Source organism: Cebus imitator, unplaced genomic scaffold (assembly GCF_001604975.1).
Source record: "Cebus imitator isolate Cc_AM_T3 unplaced genomic scaffold, Cebus_imitator-1.0 Scaffold432, whole genome shotgun sequence".
Lineage (NCBI taxonomy): Eukaryota > Metazoa > Chordata > Mammalia > Primates > Cebidae > Cebus > Cebus imitator.
In genome coordinates this window covers 20,929-36,902 of record NW_016107747.1, presented here as the reverse complement: position 1 = coordinate 36,902, position 15,974 = coordinate 20,929, and the positions used below count along the sequence as shown (strand labels likewise).

The 15,974-nt window shown below is 45.2% G+C and overlaps 1 protein-coding gene across 2 annotated transcripts in view; it reads right to left on the bottom strand.

Annotated features, from left to right (window-relative positions):
- Positions 1-4,490: 4,490 nt before the first annotated feature.
- Positions 4,491-15,974, bottom strand: part of LOC108290354 (tRNA N(3)-methylcytidine methyltransferase METTL6) — a 27,822-nt gene continuing 16,338 nt past the window's right edge. For both annotated transcript variants that reach the window (XM_037731931.1, XM_017510144.2), the window contains exon 5: positions 4,491-5,686. Coding sequence is in view for 1 of the 2 variants with exons in the window: in XM_017510144.2 (XP_017365633.2) it covers positions 5,682-5,686 (5 nt within the window). In the remaining variant the exon portion in view is untranslated. The remainder of the gene's footprint in view (positions 5,687-15,974) is intronic.

Genomic DNA, 15,974 nt, shown 5'->3' with positions numbered 1-15,974 from the left:
AAAAAAAAAAAAAAAAAAAAAAAGAAAGAAATTAAGTCAACTAAACCAAATATCTGTGGGCTGACTGTCCTTCAGGCTTCCAGTCTGAGGCCTTCCCAAAGACCCCTGTTTGCTAGGACTACTGTAACAAAATACTGCAGACTGAGTGGCTTAAATAACAGACATTTATTTTCTGCTGGCTCAAGGTTCCAGCAGGGTTCAGTTTCTGGTGAGGACTCCCTTCCTGGCTTACAGATGGCCACCTTCTCACTATTTCCTCACATGGCATTTCTTCTGAATGCACAAGTAGGGAGAGAAAGATCTCGTGTCTCTTCCACTTTTTGTTTTTGTTTGAGACGGAGTCTCACTCTGTTGCCCAGGCTGGAATGCAGTGGTGCAATCTTGGCTCACTGCAACCTCCGCCTCTCATGTTCAAGCAATTCTCCTGCCTCAGCCTCCTGAGTAGCTGGGATTATAGGTGCTCCCCACCACGCCTACCACCACACTCACCTAATTTTTATATTTAGTAGAGACACTAGTCCACCATATCAGCCAGGCTGGTCTTAAACTGCTGACCTCAAGTGATCTGCTCGCCTTGGCCTCCCAAAGTGCTGGGATTACAGGTGTGAGCCACCGTGCCTGGCCTCTTCCACTCTGGTAGGACACTACTCTACCAGATCAGGGCCCATCCTTGTGACTTCACCTCATTTAACCTTAATTACTTCTTTCAAAGTGTTATTTCCAGATACAGCTATACTGGGGGTTAGGGCTTCACCATGTGAATATGGTGGTGGGGCTGAAGGGAGGGTGGTGACAAACAATCAATGACCTTCAATTACTACAGTTATTTCACCTGCTGTTAAGTTGTTGCTGACTCCAGAAGACTCTATTAAAGTATGTTACTAAAGAGCTAATCCCAGAATAGTTTCAGAGCTGGACTATGCTTAACAACTGTGTGATTCAATCACTGTATTTTACACATGGAGAAACTGAGGCCCAGAGAGGCACATCATTCACCCATGCAGAGTGGAGAGGTTATGATTAGAACCAGGGCGTCCAAGCATCCAATCAGAAATAGAGGGTATGTCACCCCTTTTTACTACCACACCTCCTGCAATTCAATAATTCAAGCACAGTCACTGGATGCTATTAAGAAACCAACAATTAGGCCAGGCGCAGTGGCTAACGCCTGTAATCCCAGCACTTTGGGAGGCCGCGGTGGATGAATCACAAGGTCAGGAATTTAAGACCAGCCTGGCCAACATGGTGAAACCCCATCTCTACTAAAAAAACAAAAAATTAGCTGGGCGTAGTGGCGGGTTCTTGTAATCCCAGCTACTCAGGAGGCTGAGGCAGGAGAATTGTTTGAAATCTGGGAGACGGAGGTTGCAGTGAGCCAAGATCATACAACTGTACACCAGCCTGGCTAAAATAATGAGACTCTGTCTCAAAAAAAAAAAAAAAAAAAAAAAAAAAAACAAACCAATGATTGTAGGAAGCTTCTGGAACCCCCCACTGGGCTAGAGGGACAAAAAAGAAGAGTTTTCACCCAGAGCCCATGAGCATGAGCCTACTCACAATAAATGCATCTGTAGTGTTGCCGATACTGCCACTACCATGACGATCACTGCCTTTCCCACTGGGCAGAAAGCCAAGAGTTCACCTGGTTGTGGTATTGCAGCAGCCACCAGAGCCACCCCTGCTGCCCTCACCCCAGCGCCCTAGCATTGCAGGGCCCACAGCTGCCTACCATACTTACTGATAAACATCATAAACAGAAAAATATGGCCTCTCCCTCCCACCTTCCAACCAACTTCACGTAAGTGCCTTCCACTAGCAGAACCTGCCTGGCAAGGAACCCAGCTGACCAGGAAGTTTGGGAAATGCAGTTTCCAGGCTTCTAGCCCCTGAGATCTAGAGGAGAATGTGGGCTGGGTGTGATGACTCACGTCTGTAATCTCAGCACTTTGGGAGGCCAAGGTGGGAGTATCACCTTGAGCCTAGGAGTTTGAGACCAGCCTGAGCAAAATAGTGACAGCCCATCTCCAAAAAAACAAAAGAAGAGAATGTGGAAAGGCAGGAAAAGCCATAGACAATCTCTGGTTATAGTTACTAGGAGGAAGTGAACAGGCAAGAATGTGGTACCTGAAGGTGAAGTCTTAGAATTCAGACATGTCCTACCAAGAATAATCAGCAGTGCTGGGGGTGTCACAAATTCCATCTGGAAGAGCCTTTTTTCTCTGGTTTTCTCAACAGAACTAGCCCAGAGGAGAATCTGCTCTTCTGCCTCAGAGGAACAGCTGAAAGAAGCTGAGTACCTCCTCCAGGAGGTCAGAAAATTCTGCTCAGGCCGAGAAGCCGAGAAGCCCAGCGGCGCCATTCCACACTCAGGCCAGGAACTAGATTGGTCAGCTGGAGCTGCCATGACAGAATGCCACGGTCTAGGTGCCTTTAACAACAGAAATTTGTTTTCTCACACTTCTGGAGGCTGAAGTCCAAGATCAAGGCAGATTTGGCTTCTCCTTAGGCCTCTCTCCGAGACGTGCACGGTCTCCTTCCTGCTGTGTCCTTGTGTGCATGCCATCCCTGGGGCATCTTCCTCCTTTATAAGAATGCCAGTCCTATAAGATTAGGACTCCACCCCTATGGGCTCATTTAATCTTAATTACCTCTTTAAAGGCCTCATCTCCAAACGGAGTCATGGGGGATGGGAGGTTAAGGCTTCAATTTAGAACAATTCAGTCCGTAACAGGAACTGAGTTGATATCTGCAGCTCTGAGAATAAACAGACCTCACTTTATTTTTTTGAGAGTCTCTCTCTGTTGCCCAGGCTGGAGTGCAGTGGTGCAATCTCAGTTCACTGCAACCTCCACCTCCTGTGTTCAAGTGATTCTTGTGCCTCAGCCTCCCAAGTAGCTGGGACTACAGGCATGCACCACTCCTCCCGGCTAATTTTTGTATTTTCAGTAGAGACAGGGTTTCATCGTGTTGGCCAGGCCAATCTTGAACTCCTGACCTCAACGGATCTGCCCGTCTCGGCCTCCCAAAGTGCTGGCATTTCAGGCGTGAGCCCCCGTGCCCATCCCAGAGTCCTAACTTTTAAGCCCTGGTTAGGAACATGCTGAGTCATCCCTGACTCCCACCTCTAGTTTTAATTTACGTTGGTTTGTTCTTCCATTTACTTACGCCACAAATATTTACTGAGTTCCAATTATGTGCGGGGCACTATACTAGCACTGAGCACATGGGTGTTGACACTGGGCAGGTGACTACAGTGCAATACAACAGAGGCATGCCCACAGTGCTTAGGGTCAGGCTGTTGGTGGGATGCCCTGCAGGCAGAGATGCCAGACAAGGCTTTCTAGAGGACATGGGATGGGAACGCAGTTCCGAAATGTGAGGCAGAATTAACCGGTTGTGCAGGGGATTTGTTTAATCAGTGGGCCTCGGGAAGGTCCCTATTTGCCTAGACTTGTACAGGAGAGGAAGGTAGGGTTTAAGTAAAACTTTTCTACTCCAGGTGTGGCCCACAGATGAGGAGTATTAAAATCAGCCGGGAGCTTCTTAGATCGACTCACTGACTCTCAGAGTCCATCCCAGACTTACTGAATTAAAAGCTGCTGTTTAACAAACTCCCCAGGGCACAGGTGGACATTAAAATTTGGGAACTGCTGATGCAGTAAAATCATATTGCTTCACAGATGGACAAACCAAGGCCCAGAGGGAGCAAGGAATTCTTTTAAGATAATGCAGATAACACAGCATTGACAGGAAAAAAAGGAAAGTCTTAAATCTAAATTGGGGTCGGGCACAGTGGCTCACACCTGTAACCCCAGCACTTTGGGAGGCTGAGGTAGGCAGATCACGAGGTCAGGAGATCGAGACCATCCTGGCAAGCATGGTGAAACCCCGTCTCTTTTAAAAATGCAAAAAATTAGCTGGATGTGGTGGCACATGCCTGTAGTCCCAGCTACTCGGGAGGCTGAGGCAGGTGAATCGCTTGAAACTAGAAGGTAGAGGTTGCACAGAGCCAAGATTGCACCACTGTGTTCAAGCCTAGGTGACAGAGCGAGACTCTGTCTCAAAAAAAAAAAAAATCTAAATTCGACACCCAGCTCCAGTCCAACGGATTCACACATTTGGCAGTCCACCTATAGCCTGGCCAACATGGTGAAACCCTGTCTCTACTAAAAATACAAAAAATTAGCCAGGTGTGGTGGCAGGCGTCTGTAGTCCCAGCTACTCGGCAGGCTGAGGTGGGAGAATAGCTTGAACCTGGGAGGCAGAGGTTGCAGTGAGCTGAGATCGTGCCATTGCACTCTAGTCTGGGCGACAGAACAGGACTCTCAAACCAAACAAGGCAAAAATACCCCAAAGCAGTGTCCAACATACAGTCATAGATAACTCATACAGTACAAGATTGGCAATTGGCAGAAAAAAGAGACAAATAATAGAATCAGATCTGCAAAGAGTTAAAATATTGAATTATCAGATGTAGACTTTTAAACAAATAGGCTGAATTTATTTTATTTCATTTCATTTATGTATATAGATTACAATTAACCTTGTGACGCAAAATTAACTCATAGGCAGTGTACCCAGAGTCAGCCCAAACTTTTTTTTTAAGGCAAACTTGTCGATGTCTTCAATGAATTGGAAACTATGAAAGGCAATGTAGTCTATTTTTAAAAGAACCAAATAGAAATAGAAAATGTAATAACAAACATATATACATGTGTACATACATGCTAACTTCAGCACATAGGTTTAACGACAAAAAAATATAAAACTGAAGCGGGAAGTAGAGAACTGGGAGACAGGACTGGAGAACGTAATTCTGCTGCAGGATAGCAAGCCCCAAAACTGGGGTTTAGCCCTGAAGGTTGTCAGCCTCACCAGGAAAGAATTCAAGGACAAGCCTGTGGTGTTAAACAGCAATCTTACATGAATTGTACCTCTCCTGGCAGAGCAGAGGTAACTCCTAGGCAGTGAGCCCAGAGTCTGCAATGTGTGGGCTGTTGGCAGCTCTATTTATAGCTACTTGTACCAACTTTCAACTACTTGCAAGTTAAGGGGCAAGAAAGAGCTAGGAAGTTAGTGCCCCTTTCCATGACAATGACCCAGAAAATTTGTCGTCATGGAAAGGGGCAGTAACTTCCAGGTCGTTGTCATGACATTTATAAACTGTCATGGCGCTGGGGGGAATGTCCTATGCTAATGAGCAATGAGGGCGGCTAGGGATTGCTTTTGTCACCATCTGCTGGTTTCCGCCGGTTTCTTCACTTCATCCTGTGTGGACCATCTTTCGGTCAGCACGGTTGTGACCAGAAGACAAGTGCTGCCGGTCTCCTTCCTCATTTCCAAGAGACAAAAAGATAGGATGTACAGAGAAATAGAAAAAAGACTTCGAAAACAATTTAAACATCTAATGAACATTTTGTCAGAGACCCAGAAAGAGGAGTGAGAGAGTGGGCAGTGACGACGTTGAAGATGGAGTGGCTAGAAAGGGGACCTTCACGGCACCACCCATGAGGAAGGGGCTGCTGTAAAGAGACAGGGGTGGTCGCCATGCTCCTGCAGCCCAGTGGGTTCCTTCTTGGAATCAGAGAATCAAAATAAAAGGGCGAGTTCCACCTCCAGTCTCATTCTTGGCTTCAATATTTCCCCTCCAGATGTCTTTTTCATCTATTTCCAGTAGGTCCTTATTCTATGTGAAAAAATTAAAAATCCGGTGTTTATTTTGGATTTCAAAGACACAGCAGGCACAGTCCCTAGACAAAAATACATAACTCAGTGCTCAAGAAAGAGTTTTGCATTTCCTGGCACTGTGGATGTCAGAGGCACCTGGGCCAGGGAGCAGATCTCTCTGGAGTCTGAGTGGCAGGTCTGCTGCCTACAATTGTGTGGTTTGTGCACTGTACGAAGATGCCTGCTAAGAGGACAGGGTCCTGAATTCCAGCCGCGGCGCTGCTTGACAAGCTGTGTGCCTCGGCTACGGCCTAACAGAAGGCTGCCTTCTACCAAACTATGAGGCCTGCATTTACCCAGAGCAGGCCCTTTTTCTGTTTTTGCGCAAAAGCTCTCATTGAGTAAAGGCATTCCAACCCAACTGTCCACTGCAGAAGTGTCTAACAAGAGACAAATCCACTCTCAGGTACTTCGCAAAGGCTAACAAAGGCTTTGTAATGGTGTGTTTGCTCTATAGATACTTGTACCCACTTTCAATTACTTGCAAATTAAGGGGCAAGTTAATTTGGTATAGCATGGCTGTAGAGTGGGGCCAACTGTGAGCCCACACTAAGGGGTTTCCTGCCATGTGTGGCTGCCATGCTAAAGTCAAGACAGTGTCAGCAAACCCAGATGGCTGGTCATCTTACTCTTGGAGCTCCCTGGAGTTTGGGAGCTTTTGACTGTCACTACACAAAGGACTGAATTCTTTTTTTTTTTTTTTTTTTTTCAGACGGAGTTTCGCTCTTGTTACCCAGGCTGGAGTGCAATGGCGCGATCTCGGCTCACCGCAACCTCCGCCTCCTGGGTTCAGGCAATTCTCCTGCCTCAGCCTCCTGAGTAGCTGGGATTACAGGCACGCACCAACATGCCCAGCTAATTTTTTGTATTTTTAGTAGAGACGGGGTTTCACCATGTTGACCAGGATGGTCTCGATCTCTTGACCTCGTGATCCACCCGCCTCGGCCTCCCAAAGTGCTGGGATTACAGGCTTGAGCCACCGCGCCTGGCCAGGACTGAATTCTTGATGTTGTCCTTTCCCTTCCCCTGTTGCTCCCTTGCCTTGCACACCTTGTGCTGACACTTACGTTTGTAGGGCACAGACCATGTTGTAGCAGGAAAAATTCTCCCCATACAAAGTTTGCATCTAATGGGGATGTTCCCGTGTCAATGCCTCAGTCACCATGGCTGATTTGGAAAGTCCCTTCTTTTCTCCCCACACTAATGCTCCTACCGGGTCGGCTTATCTACTACTTTTTTACTCTGTGCAGCATCCTGTTCTCTAACTCCCCCCTGCATTACCTTAGAGCACCATGTCTCACTTTTTGGATTTCTGGATATAACCAGTTCATTTCCTAATCTGAACCCTCCAAGTTCTACCTCTGACCTTCTGGCTGTTGTACAGAAAAGTACTAATATTTTATGGCCAGGTATGGTGGCTCAGGCTTGTAATCCCAGCATCCCAGCACTTTGGGAGGCTGAGGCAGGAGGCTCCCTTGAAACCAAGAATTCTTTTTTTTTTTTTGTTTTGAGACAGAGTCTCTCATTCTGTCACCCAGGCTGGAGTGAAGTGGCGCAATCTCGGCTCACTGCAACCTCTGCCTTCTGGTTCAGGCAATTATCCTGCTTCAGCCTCCCAAGTAGCTGGGACTACAGGCATGTGCCACCATATCTGGCTAATTTTTGTATTTTTAGTAGAGATGGGGTTTTGACATGTTGGTCTGGAACTCCTGACCTCAGATGATCCACCCGCCTCAGCCTCCTAAAGTGCTGGGATTATAGGCATGAGCCATCATGCCCGGCAAAGCCATGAGTTCTTTTTTTTCTTCTTATTTTTTTCAGAAGTATGTGATGAGAGAAGCCAGAAGTTTAAGACCAGCCTGGGCAACATAATGAGACCCCATCTCTACAAAAAGTAGTAAAAATTAGCTGATGTGTGCATGTAGTCCTAGCTACTCAGGCAACTGAGGTGGGACAATTTCTTGAGCCCAGGAGTTAAGGCTGCAGTGCACTATGATTGCACCACTGAACTCGAGCCTGAGTGCAAGAGCAAGACCCTGTCTCTCTAACAACAACAACAGAAAAACTGAATGAAAATATTTTAGGCCGGGCGTGATGGCTCATGCCTGTAATCCCAACACTTCGGAAGGCCAAGGTGGACAGATTACCTGAGGTCAGGAGTTCAAGACCAGCCTGGCCAATATGGTGAGACCCACTCACCATACATACTAAAAATACAAAAATTAGCTGGGCATGGTGATGCGTGCCTGTAATCCCAGCTACTTGGGAGGCTGAGGCAGAAGAATTGCTTGAACCTAGGAGGCGGAGGTTGCAGTGAGCTGAGATCATGCCACTTCACTCCAGCCTGGGTGACAGAATGAGACTCTGTCTCAGAAAAGTAAAATAAAATATTTTATTTTATTTTATGATACTAAATTTCTTGCCAGTTTATTTTTCTGTACATATTTTATATAGTTCAGAACAGATTGTATACTTTCATATTTAGCTTTTTTTAACCTAACATTATAATGTGAACATTCTATTAAAATATTGAAAACATTGTTTTCCCTAGACACAATGTTCATTGACTATATTCTGCTCCATCATATGGCTGTATCTTAGCTTGACCATTCCCCTACCAGTCATCTATACCAGGGTCAACAAACTTTTCCTTAAAGGTCCAGAGAGCCAGGCACGGTGGCTCACACCTGTAATCCCTGCACTTTGGAAGGCTGAGGCAGGAGGATCACTTGAGCCCAGGAGTTTTGAGACCAGCCTGGGCAACATAGCAAGTGCCATTTCTCCAAAAAAATAAATAAATAAAAGGTCCAGATAGTAAATATTTTAGGCTTTGTTGGCCATATAGTCTCTGCCCTTGTAGCATGAAAAGAGCCATAAGCCATAAACAATACATATACGGGTGCGGCTGTATTTCACACAACTTTGCCAAAATCCCAGGAGGATTAGATGATTCTGTGGGTCATGAAACCAAGTCCAAAGCATGTACCACTCACTATAGGACATCTAATAAGTTGAGAAACAAGGGGTTGAGGCAAGGAAAGTGACTTTTATCCAGAGAGCCAGCAAACCAAGAAAATGGCAGAGTAGAGTCCTAAAGAACCATTTTAAGTCAACACAAATTTCAGGTTCCTTTTATGTGAGGGGAACGTGGAAGAGGGAGAGAGTTGAGGTCATGAAGTGACCAGTGATCACAGACACCTGGGTGACAGCAAACGTCCAAGGAGGTGATGAAACTTTGTCCTTGGTCAGGTCACAAGGCTCTTATAAATTTTTAACATCACATTATTACTTGCATGCAGCCTCCTTATCTCCTCAGGGGTTAGTTTTGGAGGAGGCACTATTACTATCCTTGCTTTAAAGTTAAACTATAAACTATTTTCCTCCCACAGTTAGCTTGGCCTATGTGCAATATAAACAAAAGCAGTTAACCTAAAAGCTATAGGTTATCCCTCCAGGGGATCAGGAGCAAAATGGAGTTAGTCACGCTAGGCTTCCTTGTCACAAAGTTAGATGGAGTCTCACTTTGTCATCCAGGCTGGAGTGTAGTGGTGTGATCTTGGCTCACTGCAACCTCTGCCTCCTGGGTTCAAGCAATTCTCCTGCCCCAGCCTCCCGAGTAGCTGGGATTACAGGCGCACGCCACTGCACTGAGCTAATTTTTGTATACTTAGTAGAGACAAGTTGGCCAGGCTGGTCTCGAACTCCTGACCTTAAGTGATCCACCTGCCTCTGCCTCCCAAAGTGCTGGGATTACAGGAATGAGCCACTGCACCTGACCCGATGCTGAGAATTTATTTTCTTTGTGCAGTGGGCAGGAAGAACCTGTCAGGCAGTTACAATAAGAGTTCCAGGCCATAGCTCACACCTGTAATACCAGCACTTTGAAAGGCCAAGACAGGCTGATCACATGAGCCCAGAAGTTGCAGACCAGCCTAGGCAACATGGTAAAACCACATCTCTATTAAAAAAAAAAAAAGTGTAAAAATTTAGCCAGGCATGGTGGCATGTAACTGTAGTCCTAGCTACTTGGGAGGCTGAGGTGGGAGGATCATCTGAGCCTAGGAAGTTGAGGCTGCAGGGAGCCATAATCATGTCAGAGGTGTTTGAACCACAATGACTGCATCTTGAATAGGGGCTGGGTAAAATAAGGCCGAGGCCTACTGGGCTGCATTCCCAGGAGGTTAGTATTCTAAGTCACAGGATAAGTCAGCACAACGTACAGGTCACAAACACCTTGCTGACAAAAGGATGTGGTAAAGAAGCCAGCCAAAACCCACCAAAAACCAAGATGGCAAGGAAAGTGCCCCCGTTGGTCCTCACTGCTCATGATACGCTAATCAAATACATTAGCATGCAAAAAGACATGCCCACCAGTGCCATGGCTGTTTACAAACGCCATGGCAATGTCAGGAAGTTACCCTATATAGTCTAAAACGGGAAGAACCCTCAGTTCCAGGAATTGCCCACCCTTTCCCCCTACCCTAAGAACTCATGAATAATCCACCCCTTGTTTAGCATGCAATCAAGAAATAACCATAAAAATAGCCAACTAGCAGCCCTCAGTCTGCTCTGCCTACAGAGTAGCCATTCTTTTATTTCTTTACTTTCTTAACTTGCTTTCACTTTACTCAAATTCTTACTTTCCCAAAGTCTTTTTTACTCGAGCTCCAATAACCCTCTCTTGGGGTCTGCATTGGGACACCTTTTCAGTAACAATCATACCACTGCACTCCAGCCTAGGTGACAGGATTGAGACACTGTCTCAAGAAAAAAAAAAGGAGTGTCAGGAGAAACCGTGTGTGTGTGTTTGTGTGTGTGTGTGTGTGTGTTGGAGGTGTGTGTGTTGCAGGTGTGAGTCTGTGTATTGGAAGAGTGTGTGTGTGTGTGTGTGTGTGTGTGTGTTGGAGGTGTGTGTGTTGGAGGTGGTGGGGGTTGTCCTGGAAACCGTGTGTGTGTGTGTGTGTGTGTGTGTGTGTCTGTGTGTTGGAGGTGTGTGTTGGAGGTGTGTGTGTGTGTGTGTTGGAGGTGGTGTGGGTATTACTAGAAACCGTGTGTGTGTGTGTGTATGTGTGTGTGTGTGTGTGTGTGTATGTGAGTTTGTGGGTATGTGGGTGTGGGTGTGTGCTAGAGGTGGTAGGGATAGTCCTGGAAGTGTTAGGGAATCATTAAATAAATAATTCAATTAAGTAAATTTCCCTAAACTATAGAATAAACATTTCCAAAATCATAGCAGCCATGGAGAACCCAGCCAGACAGGTGAAAATATCCTGTCCAAGGCACCTCACCATGACATTCAGGGGCTGGGGGACTGGAATGTTGGGGCTAAAAACATCACCCTAAAATATGACTGTGGAAGACAAAAATAGGCCACCTCAAAAAATATTTTGGCATATTTTGAGATGGCTATTCTGAGAAACTGAAGACACGAGAATAGCTCTGAAAAAAATCTTTTTGCGAAAGAAATTTACAAAAGAATTTTGTAAAAGGAAATCTACATTAGCAAACAGCAGATGCAGTCAGAGGCTTTCTCTGAGGCCCCCTTATCTGCCTAGAGATGGAGCGAGGAAAAATCATATCACAGAAAGAAGAGGTAATGGGTGGACACCTCCCAGATAGAGATGGCTACAAGCGGCCCCATTCTGAAGGGTGCTACCTGAGAGATTTTGTCTGCATAGGACAACCTTTGTGGGCTGTGCATTTCCTCCCATCTCCCTTCAATAATTTGTGCCATTACCTCCTCTCTCCGCATCCCCACCAAGTGCAGCACCAAGTGTTCCCTCTCCACACCCTTTCTGCACCTCACCAAGCACCGGGTCCCCTATGCCTTTCTGTGGCCTCAAGATGGTATGCAAACTGGCCCTTCTAGGAGTTTCATATTTTGTGAGGCCCCCATGCATATGTGCACATAATAAATTTGTTATGTCTGTCCTCTTGTTAATCTGCCTACTGTCAAGTTTATTTCAGAGGCTCAAATTACTGAACCTTCAGAGAGTGAATGAAAAGTTCCCCTTTCCCCTATAGAAAAAAGAAAATATCCTAAAAGAACCCATTTTCTTATTTCTGGGAGATATCATTTAGCTCATGGTGGATAAGAATCTTACATGTTGAAACAGTATTTCTACTAGAATTGTCACAAGGATTTAGTTCACTTCTTAAGAAGTTCAGAAAGAAGTTCTACGGATGCTAGACTGCTTTATTTTTTTGGTAATGTAAAAGTAATAAAGGGCCATTACAGAAAACAGGAATTTCAGAAAAGTATAAAGAAGAAAAAGTAACAGCTATAATTGAACAACCCTGAAATACATGCTGTAACTGTTTTGGATTGCTTCCTTCCTGCAAGTGAAGTTTTTTCCCCCATATATCATCTCCCTATCCTTTAATAATATTTATCATTAAACGTAACTGAAACTATACTTGTGTACAGTTTCGGAGTGCTGGAGTGCCATGGTTGGATATCAGCTCACTGCAGCCTCAACTTACCCAGGCTCAGGCGATCCTCCCACCTCAGCTTCCCAAGTAGCCAGGACTACGGTCACGCACCACCATACCCAGATCAGTTTTGTACTTTTTGTAGAGACAGGATTTCACCATATTGTCCAGGCTGGTCTTGAATTCCTGGGCTCAACTGATCCACCAACCTCAGCCTCCCAAAGTGCTGGGAATACAGGCATGAGTCACTTGTGTCTGGACCAGTTTTATAATGTTTATGTACATGACATTATGAGCATTTTCTACTTTTTAATGATTGATTGACTGATACTAATTATACTATAATTTATATAACCAATCTCCTAATTTATTTTTTATTTTTGAGATGCAGTCTTGCTTTGTCATCCAGGATGGAGTACAGCGACGTAATCTCTCTGCTTCCTGGGTTCAAGCAATTCTCCTGCCTCAGCCTCCTGAGCAGCTGGGACTACAGGCACCAGCCACCTTGCCCGGCTAATTTTTGTATTTTTAGTAGAGATGGAGTTTGACCATGTTGGCCAGTCTGGTCTCAAACTCCTGACTGCAGGTGATCCACCTGCCTCAGCCTTCCAAAATTCTAGATTACAGGCGTGAGGCATGGTGCCCAGCCCAATCTTCTCTTTTTAGACATTTGAGCTGTTGCCATTTTTTCACTGTTCTAAATAACATCATGATGAAAATCTAAATAGCATCATGATGAAAATGTCTGGAAGTTACCTTATATGGTCTAAAGCAGGAAGGAACCCTTAGTTCTGAGGATTGTATAAACACCTCTGATTACTAAATTGGATTGCAAAACATTCCAGAGTAAAGATCAGATATAGATTTAAGGCGTTTGATATATGATGAATACTTGTGTTCTAGATCTGTCCTGTACAATATGGTAGCCACTAGCCACATGCGGCTATTGTCATAATTTTGTCCCAGGAAGGTGGCTCACACCTGTGATCCCAGCACTTTCCAAGATGGGCAGATCACTTGAGGTCAGGAGTTTGAGACTAGACTTACTAACACAGTGAAGCTTAGTCTCTACCAAAAAATACAAAAATTAGCCAAGCATGGTGGTGCACACCTTAGTCCCAGCTACTCGGGAGGCTAAGGCATGAGAACTGCTTGAATCCAGAAGGTGGAGGTTGTAGCGAGCCGAGATCACACCATTAGGCACTCTAGCCTGGGTGACAGGGTAAAACCTTGTCTCAAAAAAAAAAAGTGTATATACACTTTGGTCGGCTGAGGCAGGCAGATAGCCTGAGATCAGGAGTTCAAGACCTGGCTGGACAGCATAGCGAAAACCCTGTCTCTACAAAAAATTTTTTTTAATTAACTGGGTGTGATGGCACGTGCCTGTAGTCCCAGCTACTCAGGAGGCTGAGGTAGGAGAAGAGCCTGAGCCTCAAAGGTGGAGGATACAGTGAGCCATGTTCATAAAAAAAAAAAAAGGTCACAAAGACCCTGCTAATAAGACAGTTTGCAGTAAAGAAGCCAGTCAAAACCTACCAAAACGAAGATGGTGATGAAAGTGACTTCTGGTCATCCTCAATGCTCAAAGTACACTGATTATAATGTATTACATGTATTTTGTATTTTTGGCATGGTAAAATACACATCCACCAGTGCCATGACAGTTTACAAATGTCTGGAAGTTATTCTATATGGTCTAAAGCAGGAAGGAACCCTTAGTTCTGAGGATTGCCCACCCCTTTTTCAGAATACTCATGAATAATCTACCCTTTAGTTAGCATATGATCAAGAAATAACTAAGTATACTCAGTTGAGCCCATGCCACTACCGTGACTACAGAGTAGCCATTCTTTTGTTTCTTTACTTCTCTAATAATTTTGCTTTTACTTTATTCTATGAACCCGCCCCGAGTTCTTTCTTGCATGAGGTCCAAGAACCCTCTCCTGGGGTCTGGATCAGGACCCCTTTCTAGTAACACAGTGGGTTCATTTTGCTTGATTCCCAGATAGAGCCAATCTATCAAGGCAGAGGAACTGCAATGGGGAGAGACTTTCATTCCCAGCTGAATGAGAGACCAGAGTTTTATTACTCAAAACAGTCTCTCCACAAATTCGGAGACTAGGGTTTTTCTTTTCTTTCCTTTTTTCAAGAATAGTTTGGCAGGCAGGGGCCAGGGAGTGGGGAGCCCATTGGTTGGGTCAGAGATTAGATCTTATGGAGTTGAAGCTATCCTCTTGGGCTGAAGTGATTCCTGGGTGGGGACGACAGGAACAGTTGGCAGGTCTGAGTGGCAGTCATCAGAAATGCAAAAACCTGACCAGGTATGGTGGCACTTTGACAGGCTGAGGCAGGCAAATCACCTGAAGTCAGGAGTTTGAGATTGGCCTGGCCAACATGGTGAAACCCCATCTCCACTAAAAATAAAAAGATTAGCCAGGTGTGGTGGCACATGCCTGTAATCCCAGTTACTTGGGAGTCTGAGGCAGGAGGATCACTGCTCTCCCAACTCCTGGTCTCAAGCGATTTTCATGTCCTCAGCCTCCCAAAGGGCAGGGATTAAAGGTATGAGCCAACGTGCCTGGCCTCGTTTAATTTATTTCTATTTAGAATTGACCATTTTGCCTACTTTGCTAGCAGTTTACTTCAGGAATTGTCTCATTTTGCCAATCCTGGTATTTTCCTTATAGATCTAGACATGTTTGGCAGCATGCTCCAAGGAGCTATGTGTAATGTTCTCATCTCCGTGGCCATGCCCCAGACCAGGGAATGTAACAACGCCTCTACTGTGAAAATGTGGAAATATTCTTTCCAAATGACAATGACAGTTATGGCACTCATGTTTTCCACAGCTGTTCTTCCTCTTTTTTCTTCTGCTGGTTTTCTGTTTGTATTTGGTTTCCTACTATATCTTACTCTGGCTGGGTGAACATATGACTGGAGCTGTTTCTCCACCTTCCTGCACATGCGCATGTTACTGGGAAGGGGTCCCAATGCAGACTTCAAGAGAGAGTTCTTGGATCTACCACAATAATTCAGTCCATAAAGTGAAAGCAAGTTTATTAGGAAGGTAAAGGAATAAAAAATGGTTACTCCACAGAACAGCCCGGAGGGCGGCTGGTTACCCATTTTTATGGTTATTTCTTGATGATATGCTAAACAAGGGGTGGATTATTCATGCCTCCCCTTTTTAGACCATATAGGGCAACTTGCTGACATTGCCATAGCATTTGTAAACTGTCATGGCGCCAGTGGGAGTGTAGCAGTGAGGATGACAAGAGGTCACTCTTGTTGTTATCTTGGTTTTGCTGGAATTTATCTGGCTTCCTTATTACAACCTGTTTTATAAGCAAGGTCTTTATGACCTATATCTTATGCTGACCTCCTATCTCATCCTGTGTCTAAGAATGCCTTAACCTCCTGGGAATGCAGCCCAGCAGGTCTCAGCCTCATTTCACTCAGCCCCTATTCAAAATGGAGTTGCTGTGGTTCAAATGCCTCTGATACCACACTATCCCCTCATCCCAACCCTGCACTCCAGCCAGAGTGACCCCAGAGTGCCCTGAACCCAGCTGGTACCTATTGAACACTATTTAATGAAATATCACACATTTGAGAAGGATAGGAAGGAAAAGTGAAAAACATCTATTATTTTATTTTATTTTTTGAGACAGAGTTTTACCCTTGTCACCCAGGCTGGAGTGTGGTGACACAATCTCAGCTCACTGCAACCTCCGCCTCCCAGGTTCAAGTGATTCACCTGCCTCAGCCTCCCGAGCACCTGGGATTACAGATGCATACCACCAAGCCCAGCTAATTTT